The following is a 21,512-nucleotide window of genomic DNA, read 5'->3' as shown; positions in this document are numbered from 1 at the left end:
CCAGGCCGAGCGGGCCGCGGCCGGGCCGGGCCGAGCGCCGACGAGCGGGAGCGGAGCGGAGCGGCCGCGGCGGGAGGAGGCAGCGCCGCCGCCAAGATGGCGGACCTGGAGGCGGTGCTGGCCGACGTGAGCTACCTGATGGCCATGGAGAAGAGCAAGGCCACGCCGGCCGCGCGCGCCAGCAAGAAGATCCTGCTGCCCGAGCCCAGGTGAGGGGGCGCCGCCGCGCGCCCGACCCCAGCCGGTCGCCCTGCCCGGCTCCTCCCGCAGCCCGTGCCCGAGACCTTGGCCCCACACTCGACCCCGCAGCCCCAGACCGCCCGGGGCCGGCCCCGCGACGCCCTGCGGCTCTGCAGCCCCGACCGGCCCGCTCGGTGCCCACGGGTCCAGAGCCCCGAGCCCCAGGCCCCGCGCGCCTGAACCCGAGCGCCGCCGGCCCCCAGACCCGCTCCGCCGCTTCCTGCATCACGCTCGCCTGGCTCCCCGCCGCTGTCAGCCCCTGGCTCCCGCCTTCTCCCCCAGCGGCCCGGCGCGCCCCTTCCTCCTCCGAGCAGCCCTCGGTCCCCGTGGGTCCCCTCCGCTCTGCGCGCCACCATTTACCCTGCCTGACCAGCTCACCCATCCCTTGGCTGCCCCCCGCTCCAGCACCCTCCATACCCCGGGGTTTTCGCTGCCCCCACCCGACTCCGCTCCAGTCTACACACTAGTGTGAGGTTTGAGGGGGACTCTTCCCCACTCCTCCGGGTGGGGTCCCTGTCCTGGGCTTGGGTCGGAGAGTGCTTTCCGGATGGTGCTGACGAGGACCCTGGTGTGGTGTGCGCACCATCTCCCCCAGCACACCTGCAGCCGCTGGACCACCGCTGCCACCTCTCTGTATGACAACTGATGTCATCGCACTTGGTATCGAAGTTTAAACTGTTCGGGATGTAGGTGCAGAAGTGTACAGGGTGTGAATTAGAGCTGTGGCTTGTCCATCATTTTATGGCCGAGAGTGTTTTCCCATTGTTTGAGCCTCATAGCAGCCCATGGGGTGAGTAAGTGGTTTTGTCCCCATGGAACAGGTGAGGAAGCTGAAGCCCCAGAAATGAGTGGCCTGCCCAGTGTCACACAGGTAATCCCAGGTGGCATCTGAACACCAGATCAGGGCTTCAGACTTCTGGTTCTACATTTTGTCCACTACTCTGGGCTGAGCCAGGGCCTGGTAGATGTGCCCACCACAATTCTTTGTGTCATGTGGCAAAGCCTGTGCCAGCAACTCCTCATGCCGGCTGGTGCCCCAGTGGGCTGGGGACTGGGCCTGTCCTTGCTGTCATGGTCTTATCAGGTGACTTTGGGCAAGTCTCTTCCACTTCTGGGCCTTAGTTTTCTCATCTGTGAAATGTGGATAGTGTGAAGTAAGGGCTGTGACTCTGTGGTGTCCGCAGCCTTCGAAGCGGGCTGCAGGGCTGCTATGCCCGCGGCTCTCACTGGCCCCCTCCTCTGTGCCCTGCTCACTGGGTTTCAGATTGACTGAACCCCAGGCCTGGGAGAGGAAAATTGGTCTGCGTTTTGAAAAGGCCGTTAGGGCCCTTTTTTTGCTAAGACATTTGCAATCATATTTCTCAAAACAGGAACCAGACTGACTGTCAGCTGGGGTTGTCCAAGGAGCAGTGACAGTTAGAACAAAAATGAGTTCAGAAATGACAAAGCCACGACAGAGGAAATGGGGGAGTCAACCTCTAGGGTTCAAAACGGCTCTCCTTGGTGGCCACAACCTTGAGACTCTCCTGCAGGTTGGAGTTCTGCAAAGTGTGAGGTGGGGCCCTTTCTGGAACGCTCTACGTTTGGGTAACCTCCCCAGAATGCATTGCTTCTGATGGGGCCCCACCTTGGGTTGGCTCTGCAGGTGTTAGAACCCTGAGAAACAAGCTGTTCTTCTTTTCCTGTCTGCTTACCATCTGGCGTTGATGGTGGCGATAGGAGCAATGATGGAAATTGTAATAACTTATTGTTTATTTTGATATCGGTCATCTCAGTTCCACAAAAACCAACCTGTGAAGTTGGCAAGGCCATGCCTTGCGTGTAGTAGTTGCTTAAGAAATGTCAGGGCTGTGTGATGTCTCGTCTAGTCCTGAATGGAGACAAGGTATGCTGTGAGTGTTAGGGGAACGGCAGGAGACTGAGAGCCAGGCATCAGTTTCTGCATAGGGTCACCATCAGCAGTGTGACACTGGGCAGGCTGCTCACTTCTGGGAAACGGACTGGAGGCTCTAGCACTGCCCATCGCGTCCAGCCCTCCCGCGCGACAGAGCGTGCCCCCTTTGCTTTACGCTTTGCACACGCGGCGGGTCCGATGCCTGCTGCTCTTGAAGGTGATTATGACCATGTCTCATGTCTGCATGGTGCTTCCCAGTTTGCAAAGTGCTTTTTACTCCATTTTATCCAACCATGGGCAGCAGGCCCAGCAGGCGGTATTCTCCTCATTAAACAGTTGAAGCCACTGAGGCTCAGGGAGGGGAGAAGACTTGTCCTGGTCACAGGTCCTGCTGGAAGCGGACCTCAGCTTTCTGGGCCCCCAGTGTTCTCCCCTGCTGTGCTTCATCTCTGCCCACCCCCGAACACCTCTTCTCAGCCCCGTCCACACTTTGTGGCCTCGGCCGCTGACACCCCTGTCTGCAGAGCAGCAGGGCAGGCCCCAGTGTTGTTAGCTGTCTCAGTTCACGAGGCCCAGCTCCCTCCCTGTGCAAAGCTGTGCACAGAGGGGCAGCTCCATGCCGGGGGTCCCGCGGATACAGGGTCCTGTCTTCTCCACACCCACAAGGCCAGGGTCAGGTCGCGAGGCCATGGTTTGTCCCCATGACAAGGTGTTGTTGAGAGTTGTTGCCACCGTGGGGTGGTCTGTCTTGGCAGCGTCCCCAGCCACGAGGGCAGTCGTGGATTGTGGCTTGGCTGGGAGCTGGGGCTGGCATCTCAGCTCTGACTTCCCAGGGCCGGGGAATGGGAACAGTGGGCCCAGTGCCACTTTCAGTTGGCATAGGGGCCTCCCCTTCTGTCACCCTATAGAATCCAAGGACACAGACCCATTTCCTGACCTTCTCGCAGAAGGAGGCAGCATTGTGTACCTGGGAGACAGGGCAACTAGCTTCTCTTCCCGTGCAGTCCCAGCTCACCTGGGACCCAGGCAGGTCCCTTATCCTGGCTGGGCCTGCCTCAGTTTCCACCTCAGTAAAATGAGGCGTCTGAGGTCTGGGCGGGTCCCGAAGGGGCTGCTGCCTCCCTCTCCTCACCTGGGGAGCAGCAGCCTGGTAATTATCGTCATTTGCTTTATATGACCGCTGAGGCCTCACGTAATTAATCTCTGGGCTCCTGGCAGAGGAGCCCTGCCTGGGCGGTCCCAGGAGGTGCCCCTGCCCTCCCCAGTGACGGTGGCAGCCCGGTGGCAGATTGTGGGAGCTGGGTGCCTCTTGCAGCCTCTCCTTTTCTTGGCTATTTCCTGGTCCCTCCCCCACCGCGAGTTTCCTCCTTCCGGCCCCTTTCTGGCTTCCCGGCTCCCCAGACCCTGCCCCTGTTCCTCTGCTGCCGCTTCGTTCCTGTTAACTCTTTGTAGCCAGGACTTCCTGCCCTCCCTCTGCAGGGGAACGTTCCCCCTCCTCCCCGCCTCCCTCCGCTTCTCCAGCCTTCCACTCCAGCGGCAGCGTCCTCCCCTTCCTGCCCCTGAAAACAAGATTATCTTTTCGCAGTCACTCCCTCTGGGCCACTGAAGCCGCTGCTGTTCCCCAGCAATGGGTCTCTGGGATGTCTTTTCCCATCTGTTTTCCTTTCCAGAGCATGAAGTTTCACATATTTGCCATTGAGCTGCCCGCCTGCCTTCCCGGGTGAAAGGATTTGAAGGGAGCATGAGCGCTGCAGCTTGGGATCCTTGCAGGGGAATCTGGCCTCTGTCAGCCTGGAGTGATGTGTCCTATTAATGCTCAGCCAGGCCCTAGTAGTAAGTTCCCAGTGACGTCAGGTGCAGGCATGCGAGCTCGTGGCGTCTCTTCCCCGGCCCAGGTGGGCTGGCAGAGGGCTGAGCTTGGCGGTGGGTGCAGGCTGCAGGCTCATGGTTGCTGCTTCCAGGACGCCAAGCTCCTGCTCGGGACAAACAGGAGCGAGAGCACGGACAGTCTTTGAGGAACACAGAGCCTCCATCATACCTGCCCTTCCTTCCCGAGCCCCTTCCTCGCTGGCTCTGGATGGGTCGGCTCCCTCTGCCAGACGGAGTTACAGTCAAGTTATTTCTAACCTGCTTCAAACGAGATACTAAAAATGAGGTGCTTGGCTGCAGCTTTTTTTTTTTTTTTAAACAATAACGTCCTTTTTGGTTTTGCTGCTTACTGTAGAGAGATGTGTCTTTGCTGGCAGAAGTGAGTTTTCTGTTATTAACGTGTTGGCAGCTCTGTTCTCTGACTCCAGAAGCCAGCCTGGGTTTGGGGCAGGGGACAGACCCCTCCTGGGAACTGTAGGACAAGGAGTTCTGGAAGTTTGTTCTTGGTGCAACTAAGGTGGTGACAGATTATGGTCTCTGTGTTGGCATTAAATTGCAGGGTGTGGGTGCTCAGGCCATACTCATGAAGAGGCCGTGACATCCGACAAGGGCCCACAGCGTGTCTTTCGGAGCATCCCCGCAAGGAAGCCTGGGCCGCTGCAGAATCGGGGCGCTTGCGTGCACAGGGCCTCTGTCCTTCCTGCCCCCCTTGCCCCGACTCGGCCGGTTGGGGTTGGTCTTCCCCATTTGCTTCACGGCCCTGTCCTTGAGCTCTGAGGACTGTTGTCAGCCCCAGGGAGAGTCATTGAGAAACATTAATAAGAAGCCCCAGGGGACTTCCTCCTACCGCTGCCACCTGGGTGCCAGGTTTCCTGGAAATGCCACAGGGAGCGCCTCAGCTGCGGCCACAGGCCCTGCTCCTCTGGCTCCCTGACCGTCATCTCCCAGAGCCTGGTGCTTCCCAGCGTGGCTGCACCAGACGGTTGGGCTGGCGGCGGCCTCCGCGCCAGCTTGCACTGTCCTGGGATGTCCAGGCTTTGGCATCGCTGTCACACGAGGGGCACAGGAACCAAGGCTGCTTCCCACCCTGGGCTCCCAGGAGGGTGCTACCTGCGCCCTGCAGTGCCTGGCAGGGGGAGGGGAGGGCAGCCAGGGCACACACTGGGCACAGTCAGGGGCCTCTGAGACCCTGCACCCTCCTCTTCCCCAGAGATTGGGGCAGGGCTGAGGGTGCTGTGCTGGGAGGCGTTTCTCAGGGAGGGTTTGGACGTGATGTTTTCTTTGCGTCTAACTCACTGTGGGCCTCCGGGACGGTTGCCCAGTCGGCTTCTTCTAGCCTGGTTTCCTCACCATCGGCATGAGCGTGTTTGCCTCTGACTCCTGCGGTCGGTCCCCTCCAGTCCACACGGCTGCTGCCTCTGGCCTTGAGTGGGAGCCCCCTGGGTGGGCCCAGACCACCACGCCACAAGAGCGTGGGACTTTGCTCTTCTTCTGAACCGTGCATGAGGCATCGGAACGTACCAGAAGTTCTCCCCCTCAGCACTCACCCCCTCCCTGTCTACTGTCCTGCCACCCAGCCCTCAGTGCTCAGCTGCGCGCTGCTGGGAAAGGAAGTGAGGCTGGGCTGCGCCCTCCCGCCGCTGGGCACCCAGTGCCTCTGGGCCAAGGTGCCCTTGACGCCTTGGCCGGGCAGGTATCCGGCTCTACCCTCTGGGGCCGCAGGTGGAGCAGCTCCGTGCCTGAGGCCGTCTGTGCAAGGGCAGTGGCAGCCACCCACCCGGTTCGCCGTCGGGCGCAGCCCTGGCCAGCAGGAGGCCGCCTGGCCACAGGCCCCATCGTCCAAGGACATAGCAGGTGTGGAACACAGACCCAAACGAGACCAGTTCGCACATGATCCCCTCCTAGAAGGAGCAGCGCAGGCTGTTGGCGAGCTGTGGGGCGCCAGGGAATGGGGCTGGGCGGCGCGCTCCCGAGGGCCAGGAGGTCCAGGAGGTCGGCCCGGTGACTGCCTGGCGTCTTAGGAGATGCCATGCCTCTTCTGCCATGTCCTCTCGGGCTTCTTAGTTATTTTTTATCTATTTATTAATCAAAGGGATGAACCTAATTAAACCAACACTTTGAAATAGTTGGATGTAAAATGTTTGTGATAAAGGTAATTGAATACAGTAATGGGGGGAAGCAGTGTGGAGATTTGATTTGCTCATTGAACTGAGCTTGTTCATTCTTGTAACCAATTCCTGCCCAAAGTGATGATGGAATTTTTATTCTACTTTTTCATAGACCCAAGTACAGGTGACCTCGTTTATGACACAGTCTACCACTAATATCCCATCTTTCGATTTTCTTTTTTGTTTTTTTTTCTTTGGAGACAGTCTTGCTTTGTTGCCCAGGCACGAGGGCCGTGGCATCCTCATAGCTCACAGCAACCTCAAACTCCTGGGCTCAAGCATCCTCCTGCCTCAGCCTCCTGAGTAGCTGGGACTACAGGTGCGTGCCACGACACCCGGCTAATTTTTCTATTTTTTTGTAGAAATGGAGTCTCACTCTGCTCAGAACTGGTCTTGAACTCCTGGCCTCAAGCAGTCGTCCCGCTTTGGCCTCCCAGAGTGCTAGGATCACAGGCGTGAGCCACCCACCCGGCCAGTTTTCTTGTCGTTGTGCTTTCCTTCCCGTCCCGTTCCTGATGTTGAACAAACGTGCCATCTGTAAAGTTGCAGATAGTCTGAGTTTTTCTGCCATCAGCTATAGTTTTTCAAACTTCTCTCCCGGGGTACAAGAAAACTATGTTGGTCTCAAAGTGCTCTCTGTTTTTATGGTGAGGGTTTTGGTGTCGTAAGAGATGCTACAGTCTGGTTTGGACATTGCTCCTGTCTTTGGCAGAGCCGTCCCCACCCCTGGTTCCTTCAGGTATTCGGCGAAGCCCTTGCTGTCCACCAGCCACTGTCTTCCTTCCAGCTGCCCAACAGGGGCCGGGGGCCGCGGTGGGTGCGGGCGGGCGTGGCGAGCGAGCAGACCGGGATCCCGCGTAGGGAGCGCGCTGTGCCCGCTCAGGTTTTTAAACGGCCATCATGGTGGTGGCAATTCAGCGTTTTATTGACATCCTCAATTTATAAATGGGGAAACTAGATATTTAAAGTTTGTGACTTGGCCCGGCCTCCCAGGGAAGGAGGTGGGCAGAGCCATCTGGAACCCAGCCTGGGCGCCTGTCCAACTGCCAGAGCAGAGGAGGCTCTGAGGCTCTTCCCCAAAGGGATCGGGAACTGTGGGGTCCTTCTGTCTGGGACTGCTGGGCCGTTTGGTTCTCTTCACAACCTACAGTGGGTCTTGGGAGCCACATGCCCTTGGACATCAGGGTTGTTGACCTGGGTGGAGGCAGGGACGCCGCTCTGGGCTCGTTGCTGCTCTAGACTCTGCCATTATCAGGGAGCGGGTGTTGGACAGGAAGGTGACCCAGCCCAGGAGGCTGCCCCTGCCTCCCGCGCCTGCCCGTGCTTGCCACCCTGGCCAGAGCTTCCTCTAGTGACACGTTTTTCTAACCTGCCAGCTCCCTCGGCCACCAGCCCCATGGGAATAGACAGGAAACCCTAAAAATTGCCACTTTGGGGGCCTTCCATTCAAGGACTGTGCTCAGGCTTGGCCTTGAGTTTGGGCTTTTGCGGGGGGGGGCGCGTTTATTTTATTTAAAAAACATTTTTTTCTTTTTAAGGAAGAAAGTGAAGTGGTGTGGGCTGGGAAAAATGATGTGGCCATGCCCAGGCGTGGCTGGTGAGGGGAGGGCCAGCCTTGGAGTCCGGGGTCTCGCTTCCTGCTCTTGCCTGGGCCTGGCCGACAGCAGAGCCCCGGGAAGGAGAAAGGCTCTGCCCGGCGGGTCCCCGCTGTCACAGGCAGGGTCTCTTGGTGAGCACACTGCCCCGTGGGAGACCTTGTGTGCCAGTTTATCGCTGCTCTGGGTTGTGTGGCGGGAGGTGGCAGTGGTTGCGCCCCGGCTGCCAGTGGCCATTGCCTTTGCCAAGCTGGCGCCAGCTTTGCCAGTTCCCCGAAGCAAGCCCGGGGCTCAGGAGGGATAACCAGTGAGGCCCAAGGCCCCCATCCCCAGGGCCATGCCCAGCTCGTGGTGGGGTCCCCCTGCCAGCTGGAGCAGCTTTGCCTGTCATCTGCACCTACCTGTCCACACTGCCCATGGGGCCAACACCTGACGTGTCCATCTGACCCGCACCACCTTGGGAGATTGGTGTTTTGTGATATTTTTTCCATCTTTATTGCTTTTTCTCATCCCCTCCCTGGATCAAAATGCCCCGAAACATGAGAATCAGGTGCGAAAGTGGAGCACCCAGAGCCCAGCTACGGGTGGTGAAGGTGCCGCCTTCCCAGCCCCATGCACGGGCGAGATCCAGGTGCCTGGCCTTGCCTGGTCTCATCGCTGTGCCCTCAGGGCCTCCCTGGAGCTCAGACCTGCGGTCTGCAGGCCTCGAGGGCAGCGACTGCGTCTTTCTCAGTTTAACAGACTTTTACCAAGCTCCAGCTGTGTGTGAAGCACCAAGTGAGACTTGGTTTCTGTCCACTGTCTCCCATGTCCCTGTGAGTCCCAGGAGCCGGGAAGCATGTCCTTGGCAGTAGTTGATGGACATGAGCCAGTGTGTGGTCCCCAGAAGGGGAGGATGTGCCAGCGTGGATGAGGGGCCCGTCCCAGCCTCGGAGCCCCTGCCGGTTCCAGGAGGGTGTCCTTGCTTTCCCCGAGGGAGAGGACCACCTCGGAAGTGGCCACGCAGGGGCCCCAGGCCTCGGCTGTCCTTCTCCCAGCTGGGCAGGGTCTGCCCAGGAGTCACAGGATGTGAACACAGGGTCACCAAGGCCTATCCTTGTCATCAGCGCTGTGCTTCCTATTGGAGACAGCTTCAGGAGGAGGTCACGGCATCTCCCAGCCTCTGAGGGTGGGGAGCGGGCCAGGGGGACATGGCTTCAGTGTTGTGCGAGCGACAGCCCCACGTGCTCTCCTGCTGTCTCATGTGGCCCTTCCCAGACAGGGCTCGGATGCAAGCGAAATCACGGGAGGGCCGGGCCTGGGTTCCAGTGTGCTTGGAAGGATGGTGTTGAGCAGAAACGGGCAAGAGCCCCCAGGCCCTGCCGGCCCTGCCCAGAGCCCGCGCTCCTCAGACCTTCTTCGCTGCAGCCTCCTTCTTCCAGACCCCGGCCCAAGGCCTGGCAGCCCTTGCAGGGCTGTCCTTGTACTGGCTGGCCCGAGCCTTTTGCCACTCACCTTCCCCTCCTTCCTGGCCAAGTGTTACCGTCTGCCTGGGCTTCCTCCTGTCGTGCCCGTGGCAGAGCTGGTCTGCCCGCCCTGGACTAAGCCCGCTCCTGACCCTCTCTGGCTCTGAAGCCCCCTGGCGTGCAAGGTCCTGCCCTCCTGTGCGACCTGCCCTCCCCTCTGTGCCCTCCTCCCTGCTCCCTGCTCTCCTGCTCACCTCTGGGCAGACTGTCCCCTGCTTGTTCCCGTGTCCACCCACCTGTCCTGGCTTCGCCACCTTGCCGACATCCTGTTTGCACTTGGGGAGCCCAGTGAAGTTCCGCCTTCTCCACACAGCGTCTCCCACGACCCAGAGGCCCCCTTTCCCGAGTCTTGCAGTGACCGTGGGGCCCAGTGAGACTTCTGCCCTTGCTGTGTCGTGCCGCAGCCTCAGAGCCCACACCCTGGGCACGACAAACACAGGGCCTCGTGTGTATATGTGTGGCGGGTTCTGGTGACAGCAGCCTGGGTGACCAGGCAAGCCAGGCCCGGGCTGGGCTTCCAGGGATAGTGCCAGGGGCTGTGCCAAGCCCAGACGCGCGGGTGCGAGTGGTCACCAGTCTCTTCACGGCCCGCTGGCGGCCACGGGTCCTGTGGGCTGTGTGAGCGTGACGTCGGCTCCGAGCCCAGGCTCGCCGGGGCCAGGTGTGGCAGGGCTGGGCTGGAGGTGGCCCAGGAGAGGGGAGTAGGGGACAGCAAGGTGGTGTCTGAGGCATGGCATGTGGCCTGGGATGGCTCTCTCAGTGTCAAGGGTGGGACAAACAGGGTAGGGAGTGTCGGGCCGGGTTTCGGGGGTCACAATGGCCAGCCCCTCCCCATGGGCCTACCAAGCAGCCCGGGGCAGGGGTCTTGTTTTTTATCCAAGTATGCGGGACACACAAACTCAGGTGTGGCTTTTTTTTTTAATTGAGATAAAATTTATATAACATAAAATTCCTCATTTTAAAGTGTACGATTCTGCGGTTTTCAGCACATTCGCTGTGTTGTACAGGCCTCACCCCTATCTAATTCCGGACATCTCCATCACCCCAAAAGGGAACCCTGTACCCTTTGACTGGCAGTCGCTCCCCGCCCCTCCCCCAGGCCCTGGCACCACAGATCTGCTCTGTCTCTGGGGATGTGCTTGTTCTGGACATTTCGTACGAATGGGATCACGCATGTGGCCTGTGTCTGGCTTCCTTCACTCCGCGTCGTGTTCCCGAGGTCCACCGCGTGGTAGCGGGTGTCAGCGCTCCATTCCTTTTTCTGGCCAAACAGCATGCGGCTGTGTGGACAGGCCACATTTTGTTAATCTGTTCGACCGCTCGTGGACCGGGCCTGGCTTTTGCGATACGGCCAAGTTCCCGAAGCCAGCGCGCAGGAGCCCCGGGACTGAGCTTCTGCCAGCAGCGGGCTTCCGAGCGGGAGGCCCTGCGGGTCTGACTGCGGTCGGGATGAGTGCGTAGGCCCCACGGCATGGCCTCCTTCCTGGAGGGAGCGGTGTCACCCACTGGCAGTGCCCTCAACTCAGAAACAGGGCCTGGGCCTGCAGCCCCGCCGGGCACGGGGACTGCCGCTCACCATGTCCCCTGTCGCACAGCATCCGCAGCGTCATGCAGAAGTACCTGGAGGACCGAGGCGAGGTGACCTTCGAGAAGATCTTCTCCCAGAGGCTGGGTGAGTACAGCAGCGGCTCTGCCAGCCCCAAGGCTGACCTCCTGCCCCTACCCTAGCCGGCGGGCAGTGCTCCCACTCCCGGGAGGGTTGGCCTCCCATCCACTCAGGACAGGCCAGCCAGCAGAGCCCCAGGTGGCCACAGGGGCTGCTCCAGATTGGGCTGTGTGACCTCTCGTGCCTCCAGCCCCTGGCTGTCAGCCTAGAGAGCCCCGTGGTGGGGGTGGGGGCCCAGCAGTCTTCCAGGGCCGCCAGGGAAGTTCCTCCTTTGGGGTTTTTGTTTTTGAGAGTTGCAGCTTCCCCTTGGCAGGCCGCAGCTGCTCTGGGCCGTTGGTAGGACTGACAGGAAGAGGCGGGGCCCTTCCTGTGGCGCCTGCCGAGCTGTGGTTGGCCCGCCCCCGCCCCATGGGCCCTCTTTGTGAGTGACCTGCTCAGTGCTGGCCCCTCATTCTTCCTCCTCCTGGTGTGTGGTGCCTGGTGTCTTAGCAATACCGTGGGATCCACCCCGCAGGCCTGGCCCGGGGGGCAGGCTCCAGCCACTAGCAGCTTTGACTTGCCCTTCCAAGAGCAGGCTCTCAGCTGCGGCCTGGGCGTGGCCTGGCCGGGGGGAGTGATGTGTCAGGAAGCACGCCACCAAGCACACCACCGTTTGGGTCTCAGGCCTGTGCTGTGTGACCTTGGGCAAGTTTCTTCGCCTCTCTGGGCCCAGTGGTGTCCTTATTTGGGAAATGGGACTCATGAGCCTTGCTGCCTGGGACTGTTGGGGTAAGATGAGGTGGGGTCAGTGAGAGCACTCTGCCCACCATGAGCCCTGTTTACAAGTCACCAAACAGGCCAACCTCACCAGAAGTGATGGTGGCACACTCTGACAGAGTGCCCGGGCAGTGCCCCCAGAGTCGTGGGAAGCCACCTGACGCGAGCCCAGTCACCCACATCAGACTAGAGGCTTGAGCGGGGCTTAGCTCTCCTTTGTCCTCCAGCACCTGCTGTGGCCCAGGCCCCAGGCCCCCACTCCCTGGGAGGGGCGAGGGTGTGCTGTCCAGGGTCTCCTGAGAGCCCTTCCCCCAGCCCGTCCTACCTTTGCCAGTCTCCTGTGGACCGTCCCCCTGTGAGGCCCCTGCACTGAGGCCCCAGTCCCAACCTCTTTCCTGGGACTTGCCACTGGGCAGAGGAGCCCTCAGTTCTGCTCATACTTGTGCTACATACCATATCTCTCCCAGGCCTCCTTGAGCCTCAGTTTCCCCAGCTGGACCCACCCTCCCTGCCTGTTTGTCAGGGCTGCTGTGAACAAGAGCCAGACAGTGGGGGAGGGACATGGTCCAGAAGAGGGGCACAGCCCCCTTGGACCCTCCCTGCCCTCCATGGCCACCCTCCTCCCCTGCGCTGTAGCTTTACCTGGTCCAGGTGGCTCGGGCAGCCGAAGGGCCCCCAGGCATGACCTTGTTGCTTGTGCACAGCCCGCCTTTGGGTAGTGTGGGCCTCATGGAGCAGGTGCAGGGCCTCGGGCTGCACTGAGGGGTGCCCAGGCACCAACCCAGGCTCTGCTCCGCCTCTCCATGTGCTTATCACTTCCAGCCTCCAGCTAAGGAAGCAGATTTGGGAAGTGAGTAGAAACACAGGGGCCCTGACCTGAACTCCAAGAAATCTCCAGATTGGCAACAGCCTCAGTGGCCACCTTGCCCAACCCCTGCCTGGGACAGAAACCGCATTTTGCCACGATGGTAGGAAGGCCTCTGAGAGGAGATAAGGCTCAGTGTGACCCAGCACGGTTACTTTCAGGGTACCTGCTCTTCCGAGACTTCTGTCTGAACCACCTGGAGGAAGCCAAGCCCTTGGTGGAGTTCTACGAGGAGGTGCGGTGGGACCTCACCTGGCACTGGGTGGGTTGGCAGGGCCCAGTGGGCCCAGGCCCTGCTCTGCCTGGAGAGAGGGGAGGAGGCTGGGGCAGCCTTAGTTGAATCCATAAGACACCTGGCGCTGGTGCCCCCGGGCCCTGCTGGGCCGCAGATCACCTGTGGGACTCTTGTCCTCCAGATCAAGAAGTATGAGAAGCTGGAGACGGAGGACGAGCGTGCAGCACGCAGCCGGGAGATCTTCGACTCGTACATCATGAAGGAGCTGCTGGCTTGCTCACACGTGAGTGTCCCCAGCTAGCTCATCCTCAGGCTCTGTCGGACCCATGTGCTGGCCCAGAGTCACCTGGGGGTTGGGAATGGAAGAAAGGACCCTGTGGAGAATTCACAGCCACCTTTGTCTTCCCCAGCCCTTCTCAAAGAGCGCCACAGAGCACGTCCAAGGCCACCTGGTGAAGAAGCAGGTGCCCCCGGATCTCTTCCAGGTGTGTGCCGGGCTCGTTCCCTGCTGCTTCCTGGCTCCCGCCCAGACAGGGTCGCCCTTGACAGCCCCAGGTCGAGGAGCCTGGCCAGTTAGGGGTGGGGCCTGGGCAGCCACGGTCCTGGGGGGCTCAGTCACCAACTTCCGGCTTCCTCCCTCAGCCATACATCGAAGAGATTTGTCAGAACCTCCGAGGGGATGTGTTCCAGAAATTCATCGAGAGGTGCGTGCGGGGGGGCTGGTGTGGGGGAGGAAAAGGAGGAAAAGGCTGCCCTGAGAAAGGGTGGGTGGTGTGGAGGACAGAAGCCAGCCCGCGTTAGGCCTGGGCACGTCCGTGGCCCCATGGCAGGGCCTGCTGAGAGGTCAGACAGGCTTCTGATCACCCTGGGCACCACCCTGCTCAGCACCAGGCAGCTCACACCTGTCCAAGGCGATTCTCTGGGGAGCCAGGGACCACCTATGCACACTGCCCGCCATGGCCCACACAGCTAGAATCAGCCAGGTGGGTGGGAGTTCTAGGGAGATTTTAGCTAAATATAAGGAACAGCTTTTTTAGGGTCACAGCTGCCCAGCCATGGAGTGAGCTCTGCGTCACAGGAGGTATGCAAGCACAGACAGGGTGGGCACTCATCCAGAATATGGTAGCAGGAAGTCTGGGTTAGACAGGAAGACCTGCTCCCGAAGCTGCTCTGATCCCGACGGGAGCCCATAGCTAGGTGGCTGCGGCCACGCCAGGTGCCTGAGCCGCAGGCAGCCGGCCCTGAGGATGGGCAGGCCCAGCTCGTGTGGTTCCCACAAGAGCCCAGAAGAGGACACCAAGGCTTGGGATGTTTCCACATCGGATGGGACCCCAGGGAATGGCAGCAGCGTGGGGCAGGCCCACGCCAGCATTCTTCTGCCGGCTTTCTGAGTCTCTCTGAGCCTGGCTTCTTCTCTTACAGTGAGAAGTTCACACGATTTTGCCAGTGGAAGAACGTGGAGCTCAACATCCACGTGAGTGGGTCTGGGTAGGATGTGGGGGGCCGTGCTCCCTGCTGCTCTTCTCCAGGAAGTCAGGCCCATTGCTTGGCAGGGGTGGGGAGGTCAGGGGCATCTGCCTTTCAGCCCCTGGGGCAGTGGCTGTGGGGGTCAGTGCCAGGACCGCAGTGGCGAGGGTGGCCAGGACGTGGGTGTGGGGGACGCTGGCACAGGGCCAGCCCCTGCAGCCCGGTACCTTGCCTCGGGGCTGGGCCAGGCAGCCCGCAGTGACCCCAGCTGTTGCCACCCCCGTAGCTGACCATGAATGACTTCAGTGTGCACCGCATCATCGGGCGTGGGGGCTTTGGTGAGGTCTACGGGTGCCGGAAAGCCGACACGGGCAAGATGTGAGCATCCCGCTCAGCCGGAGTGTGGGGGGCTGGCTGAGGGAGGGGCAGGGCTCTGAGGGGGGCCTGAAGGCATGGGGGGCGCTGCGGGGGGATCCGTGCTCCTGGCTAGGGACCCTGACAGGCAGGTCTCTGCACAGGGCCCTGCGCTGTTCCCTCTATGCCGCGGTGTCCCTCCCTCCACCTCCGTGCTGTGACCCTCCTGCAGGCTCCCCAGAGCCCCCAACCTGCCAGACTTTCTCCTGCCCTCTCTCCCTGATTTGTGTCACGTGCTTGTCCTGTGTCCTGTCTTCCCTGCCAAGAGCACCCTGGGCAGCCCTGGGCTCCACTCCGCAGGGGGTGCTGACCGCCCCGGCCCCCACAGGTACGCCATGAAGTGTCTGGACAAGAAGCGCATCAAGATGAAGCAGGGCGAGACGCTGGCCCTGAACGAGCGCATCATGCTGTCCCTCGTCAGCACTGGGGTGAGCCGGGCGTGCAGGCTGCCTCCAGGCCAGCATTGGCCCCGGGACCTCGGGCAGCCTCCGCTGACCACCCCTCCCCTCCTAGGATTGTCCCTTCATCGTCTGCATGTCATACGCGTTCCACACACCAGACAAGCTGAGCTTCATCCTGGACCTCATGAACGGTGAGTGCAGGCTGGGCTCAGGGTGGACAAGCGCCAGGGCTGGGGCCGGGCAGGAAGCTGAGCGCCACCCTGCGGCTGCCTCCTCTAGGCGGGGACCTGCACTACCACCTGTCCCAGCACGGGGTCTTCTCTGAGGCCGACATGCGCTTCTACGCGGCGGAGATCATCCTGGGCCTGGAACACATGCACAGCCGCTTCGTCGTGTACCGGGACCTGAAGGTGACGCTTGCACAGATATTTCGTCGTCTACCCTGCAGGGACGAAGCCACCTGTCCTCCCACCCCTGAGCTACTTTCTGGGTTCAGTTGTGATTGGGGAAAGGAGACCCCGCCTAGGCCGTCTCCCTGGACACCCACGATCCTCTCAAGGGAGGACAGTAACCCACTGGCTTCGTGCCTGGGTGGCTGCTCACTGGGCTTCCTCCACAGCCAGCCAACATCCTGCTGGATGAGCACGGCCACGTGCGGATCTCGGACCTTGGCCTGGCCTGCGACTTCTCCAAGAAGAAGCCCCACGCCAGTGTGTGAGTGCCCCGCGCCTCTCCCCTTCCCTGCCCTCCGCCACTCGAGCTCATGGCCTCCTTGCTCCCACAGGGGCACCCACGGGTACATGGCCCCTGAGGTCCTGCAGAAAGGCGTGGCCTACGACAGCAGCGCCGACTGGTTCTCCCTGGGCTGCATGCTCTTCAAGTTGCTGCGGGGGTGAGTGGGCCATCCCAGGTGGGCAGGTGGGATGGGGCCGAGAGAAGCTCTTTTCCAGTCCAAGTAGGGGGCTAGGGGAGGGGAGGCCACAGCCGCCTGGGTGTCTGGGGTGGCACCATCCCTGGCTCTGGACAAGGCTCATTTATCTGCCTGCCTCAGTTTCCCTATTCCTGTCCTTTGACCTGGGTCTTCGGCCCCTCTTGTCCAGGCACAGCCCCTTCCGGCAGCACAAGACCAAAGACAAGCACGAGATCGACCGCATGACCTTGACAATGGTGAGTATGGTGTCTCAGCGCGGGACCACAGTGGGTCTGGGGTCTCCTGTGTGCCAGGGTCATGACTCTCGGTTCTCACCAACCAGCAGAGATCTTGGGCCTCTGAGCCCCTCTGGTCTCTGTGAGGCAGACCTCCTGCCCTCACCGCGGGTCTGGCCCTTCCTGTGTTGTCGGAGCACACACAGCCGCTGGGCCAGTGTCTCTCCCTCTGCTAGGGGCCTGGACACCCCCACCCCTAGCTGTGATGGGGCCAAGGGCTTCTCCCCAGCCCCCGCCGACAGCCCGCTCCTCTCTCAAGGCCGTGGAGCTGCCCGACTCCTTCTCCCCTGAACTCCGCTCCCTGCTGGAGGGGTTGCTGCAGAGGGACGTCAACCGGAGACTGGGCTGCCTGGGCCGTGGGTGAGTGCCGTGGCTACTCGGCACGCTGTGTGTCCAGCCTCTGCCGTGTCCCGTCACCTGGACGCCCCCATGGGTCCCTGCCTCCTTTGAAGAGCTCACAAGACGGGGCACAGCCACCCTGTCTTTAGGTGGAGGGGCTGCCTGGGGGTGGAGCTGCTAGACCTGGCCGACTCCCTGCTTCCAGAGGGGCCCTCGTAACAAAGGTGATAGTGATGATAGCAGCTTTGTATGTTTATTCAGCCTTTACTAAGTGCTGGGCACGGCACTGCCAGATTTGCCAATGTTAAAACTCCCCACACCCTGTGATGTAGGAACTGCTGTGTTCCCGTTTAGACATGAGGAAACAGGCTCGGGTTTAAGGAACTTGCCTAAGGTCACAGAGCTAGAGAGTGGCTGAACCAGGAGTTAAGCCTGGGCAGCCTGACCCCATGGCCCAGACTTAGCCCCCGACTCGAGGTGGTGCGGGGCCTGGGTGACAGGCATCTCCCTGCAGGGCTCAGGAGGTGAAGGAGAGCCCCTTCTTCCGCTCCCTGGACTGGCAGATGGTCTTCTTGCAGAAGGTGATAGCCTGCGGCAGGGGCTGGGGGACGCCCTGCAGCGCCTGCCCCAGGCTGAGGCCCGATGACCTCTGTTCTGCTGCAGTACCCTCCCCCGCTGATCCCCCCACGAGGGGAGGTGAACGCAGCCGACGCCTTCGACATTGGCTCCTTTGACGAGGAGGACACAAAAGGAATCAAGGTACTGGGCCTTGCCTGGCCTCTCACCTGAGCCCTGATCCTGCCTGGGGAGACCTTGTCCCTTAAGGCCCCTGCCAACCTGTGGGCCTCAGCTCCTCCGCCCCACACTTCCCTGGGGGTGGCAGGCGGCCCAGACCGTCCCTGCCCCTCCCTGGGTCTGGGCAGGCCTGTGGCCGATGGATGTCCTGGCACCTTCTGTCCATCCATGCGTCCCTGCCCTGTCTACCTGCTGAAGTTACTGGACAGCGACCAAGAGCTCTACCGCAACTTCCCCCTCACCATCTCGGAGCGGTGGCAGCAGGAGGTGGCAGAGACTGTCTTCGACACCATCAATGCTGAGACAGACCGGCTGGAGGCCCGCAAGAAAGCCAAGAACAAGCAGCTGGGCCATGAGGAAGGTGAGGGTCACCGGCCCCTGCCCACTTTGGAAGTGAGGAACCGGCTCAGGCTTAAGGCACTGACTGACCTTCTGGCCAAGGTCACAGCCAGAAAGCGGCCAAACCGGGACTTAAACCCAGGCTGGGCCAGGCTGAGCCCCCTCTCTCATCTCTCGCGTCAGACTACGCGCTGGGGAAGGACTGTATCATGCACGGCTACATGTCTAAGATGGGCAACCCCTTCCTGACCCAGTGGCAGCGGCGGTACTTCTACCTGTTCCCCAACCGGCTTGAGTGGCGGGGCGAGGGCGAGGCCCCGGTAAGAACTGGGGCCGCAGTCGGGAAGCCGGGTGCCCCGTGGCCGGCCTGGCCCTCACCCACCGCCCGTCCCTCCGGCCCTGCAGCAGAGCCTGCTGACCATGGAGGAGATCCAGTCCGTGGAGGAGACGCAAATCAAGGAGCGCAAGTGCCTCCTTCTCAAGATCCGCGGCGGCAAGCAGTTCGTCCTGCAGTGCGACGTGAGTGGGGGCCGTGGGGCGGGGCGGGGCGGCCTGGGCTGGGCCGGCTGACCGAGCCTGGCTCCGCAGAGCGACCCCGAGCTGGTGCAGTGGAAGAAGGAGCTGCGCGACGCCTACCGCGAGGCCCAGCAGCTGGTGCAGCGGGTGCCCAAGATGAAGAACAAGCCGCGCTCGCCCGTCGTGGAGCTGAGCAAGGTGCCGCTGGTCCAGCGCGGCAGCGCCAACGGCCTCTGACGCCCGCCCGCCTTTTATAAACCTTTAATTTATTTTGTCGAATTTTTATTATTTGTTTTCCCGCAAAGCGGAAAAGGTTTTATTTTGTAATTATTGTGATTTCCTGTGGCCCCAGCCTGGCCCAGCCCCCAGGGAGGGGCCTGCTTGCCTTGGCTCCTGCTGCCACCAACCCAGCCACTGTCCAGCACCCTCTGTCCCGACCCAGGGCCGCCTGCTCCCAGTATCTTCCCGTGGGGGGAGCAGCAGCCCCCAGCAGCCCTCCCGCCCTCCCCTGGGGGACAATACCACGCCAGGTTGTGCCACCTCAGGCTCTGAGCTGTGCTCTGTGCCCACGGGCACTGCTGGGGGGCCCAGCGTCTCCCACCCCAGGGGAGGGCACAGCACAGCACAGGGATACTACTTGAATTTGCCCACCGAAGCCCCTCTTGCAACAGAGGGACAGAGCCCTGCACTGTCCTGCCCTCTGGCCACTGTCGAGAGGAGAGGGCCCGTTGTCTCCCTGGCCCCCGGCCTCCCACAGTGACTTGGGCTCCTGTGCCATTGTTCAGGAAAAGCCCCTGTGTCACTGGCTGCCTCCATTCCTACGTTCCCTGGACACTGTGGGGCTCGGCCTGGAGGGTGGCATTGGCAGTGGGTGCTGCTGCCCCCCACCTAAGCTCCCCTCACCCCCGACCCCAAGCGCCCGGGCTCAGGGACCACAGAAAGGCAGCTGTGGATTGGGCCACACTGGCCTAGCCTGGCCCCGAGGTCCCCCTGTTGCTGGGCTGGGTGAGACCTCATCTGCCCAGGACCACAGGGGGCTGGCGGGGGTGGGCAGCACAGCGCGAGGGGGCCAGCCCTCCCTGCCCTAGGCCCATCAGTGTGCCCCCTGGGCTGTCTTGTCCCACAGCCCACGTCCTGTCAGTGCCACCACCCCAGGGCGCCACCTCGCCCGCCGCATGCCCCCTCGTGCCAGTCGCGCTGCCATGTGTGGTGTCACGCCCCCCCCCCCCCTCGGGGCTGGGTCAGTGCGCCCTCCCCTTCCGTCTACTCACTCCCTGGGGCGTTTCTTTGCCGATTTTTGAATGTGATTTTAAAGAGTGAAAAATGAGACTATGCGTTTTTATAAAAAATGGTGCCTGACGTCTTGGCCGTCTCAGACTCTTTTTGTGCCTAGTGACCACTTTTCAGCCTCAGCTGGGGCCTGAGGGGAAGGTCTTGTGGCAGGTGCCTTCCCTGGCTACCGCAGCCAGCCAAGGCCGGCCTGCCCAGGGCAGGGTGGGGGCTCCCACCCCTCCCTGCTGGCTCCTGCTCCCCACTCGGTGGCTGTACAGTGCCCGTCCCCGCTTCTCCGGAGAGGAGGGGACATCTTCTGCCCTCTCCCCAGGTAAGCAGCAGGAGGTGCCGGCAGCTCCGTGCTTGGCATCATGTTTGGATGGACTGGGACCATCTCAGCCTCACTGAGCACCCCCTGCGTGCCAGGCACTGGGCTGAGCCACCCCTCCCCAGGGACAGTCACACCGCATCTTCTGGGCCCTTGGCCCTCTCTGACCTTGGCCTCCCCTCTGGCCTCACTGTGCAGCCCCCGGTAGGGATCCCTGAGGCCCGAGGGGTTCCCCAACATCAGGCCTCTCATCTGCCCAGAGGCTTCTGGTCAACTTCCTTTTCCCAGTATCCCTGCCCTGCAGGCCCTCGTGGCAGGCTGGGGGCAGCAGCTTCGTCCAGGGAAGAGGCATCCTAAAGATGGTGGTGGTGGAGGAAGGGACGAATTGAGGCCAGTTGGGAAGAACATGGCCCGGCAGGGACCTGGAATGAGCAACGTGGGCGTCCAAGATGCAACACGGGAGGTCCGTGGTACCGTTCACAGAGCCAGGAGAGCTGGGAGCTGAGCTAGGCTTGGGGGAGGAGAGTAAGTGGCTGGATTTGGCTTCAGACGCTGATGGGACAGCATGGAACACCTGGGCATAGAGATGTTCTGGAGGAAGCTGAGATGAAGGCCTGCGCCAGGGTGTTGGTGGGAACACAGGCTCTTAGCCAGGGAGCGGGAGAGGGGCCCTGGAATAGGGCTGAGGAGGCACTGTCATGGCATTGAGGGCCCGTGGGGAGTCGTGTTCAAGACTGCAGAAATCAGGAGAGGCTGGGCCCGAGAAAGTCCTGTCAGGCGTGGGCTTGAAAAGGCCTTGGGGAAGGGACAGCCTCTTGGAGACAGGTGGAGGCCAGCAGAGCCCATCTTAGAGCTCTGGACATGTGGAAGCCTTTGGGCTGCTATCAACCTCAGGACATCAAGGACAACCAGATGACACCACAGGGTATAGTGTCAGCGATCCCAGATGGCACAGGAGCCACCTGACTGCAATGAGAAGGTGGGGTAAGAATGGCAATCAGGCCTCCTCGCCCAGAGACTCCCTGGAGCAGGGGGTGACCCTAAAGCCCTAAAGCTATATGGCCCTTCTAGACCCAGCTATCGAGTCGTTTTACAGGTAGGTTAACAGACCAGAGGGTCAGCCATGGCCAAGAAAACCAGGATCAGAGAGGCCCCAGGCTAGGCCTCCAGTAACCTAAGGCCGGAACCAAGCTGACTGAGGCCTGCACCCTAGTTCCGGTGTGGGTGGCGGGCCGCCTGGATTTCGCAACTCTCCTTCCTCTCTTGACACTAGCAGCAAAGTGCAGCCTCTGCAAAAGGGACCCATGCGGTGGGCAAAGGCAGCTCGGAGGGTCCTGCATCAGGAAAGCTCTGCTGCTGCCCGGGCCTGTGTCCCTCGCTCCTCAGTACTCCGGTCCCTGACTCCAGTGCCCCGGGGACCACCTGTCCGCATCACTGGGCCCCAGACACCGGCCCAGGTCCCCAAGGAAGGTGCTTCATGCTCAGCCGGACAGTATTAGTGGCATGTGCGGGGTGTTCATCTCCAAACTGGGCGCTTGGAGCTCCGCTTGGCGGTGATGGCAGGGGTGCCAGGACCTCGCTCCTCTCCCGCACTCACAGGCGGGGACGGGGGCATGCGCGAGGACCTCCCAAGGGAAACGCA

The 21,512-nt window shown here is 61.4% G+C and overlaps 1 protein-coding gene and 1 pseudogene across 2 annotated transcripts; one reads left to right on the top strand and one right to left on the bottom strand.

Moving 5' to 3' along the window:
- The first annotated feature begins 8 nt into the window (after positions 1 to 8).
- On the top strand, positions 9 to 19,629 carry ADRBK1 (adrenergic, beta, receptor kinase 1). Of its 2 annotated transcripts, XM_012665547.1 has the most exons (21): positions 9 to 209; positions 10,867 to 10,943; positions 12,720 to 12,793; positions 12,975 to 13,076; positions 13,204 to 13,278; positions 13,436 to 13,497; positions 14,216 to 14,267; positions 14,547 to 14,638; positions 15,003 to 15,102; positions 15,188 to 15,266; positions 15,355 to 15,485; positions 15,695 to 15,789; positions 15,860 to 15,967; positions 16,176 to 16,242; positions 16,541 to 16,641; positions 17,135 to 17,201; positions 17,284 to 17,379; positions 17,614 to 17,776; positions 17,938 to 18,074; positions 18,160 to 18,273; positions 18,343 to 19,629. In XM_012665547.1, the coding sequence occupies exons 1-21, from the start codon at positions 97 to 99 to the stop codon at positions 18,505 to 18,507; spliced, it is 2,070 nt and encodes a 689-aa protein (XP_012521001.1). In that variant the 5' UTR covers positions 9 to 96; the 3' UTR covers positions 18,508 to 19,629. The 2 variants fall into 2 exon arrangements, with proteins under 2 accessions (XP_012521001.1, XP_012521000.1); XM_012665546.1 differs by having other exon boundaries at positions 17,938 to 18,273.
- On the bottom strand, positions 6,265 to 8,184 carry LOC105826667 (annotated as a pseudogene).
- Positions 19,630 to 21,512: the final 1,883 nt, after the last annotated feature.

Source organism: Propithecus coquereli, unplaced genomic scaffold (assembly GCF_000956105.1).
Source record: "Propithecus coquereli isolate 6110/MARCELLA unplaced genomic scaffold, Pcoq_1.0 Scaffold120, whole genome shotgun sequence".
NCBI lineage: Eukaryota > Metazoa > Chordata > Mammalia > Primates > Indriidae > Propithecus > Propithecus coquereli.
This window is presented reverse-complemented; position numbering and strand designations above follow the sequence as displayed.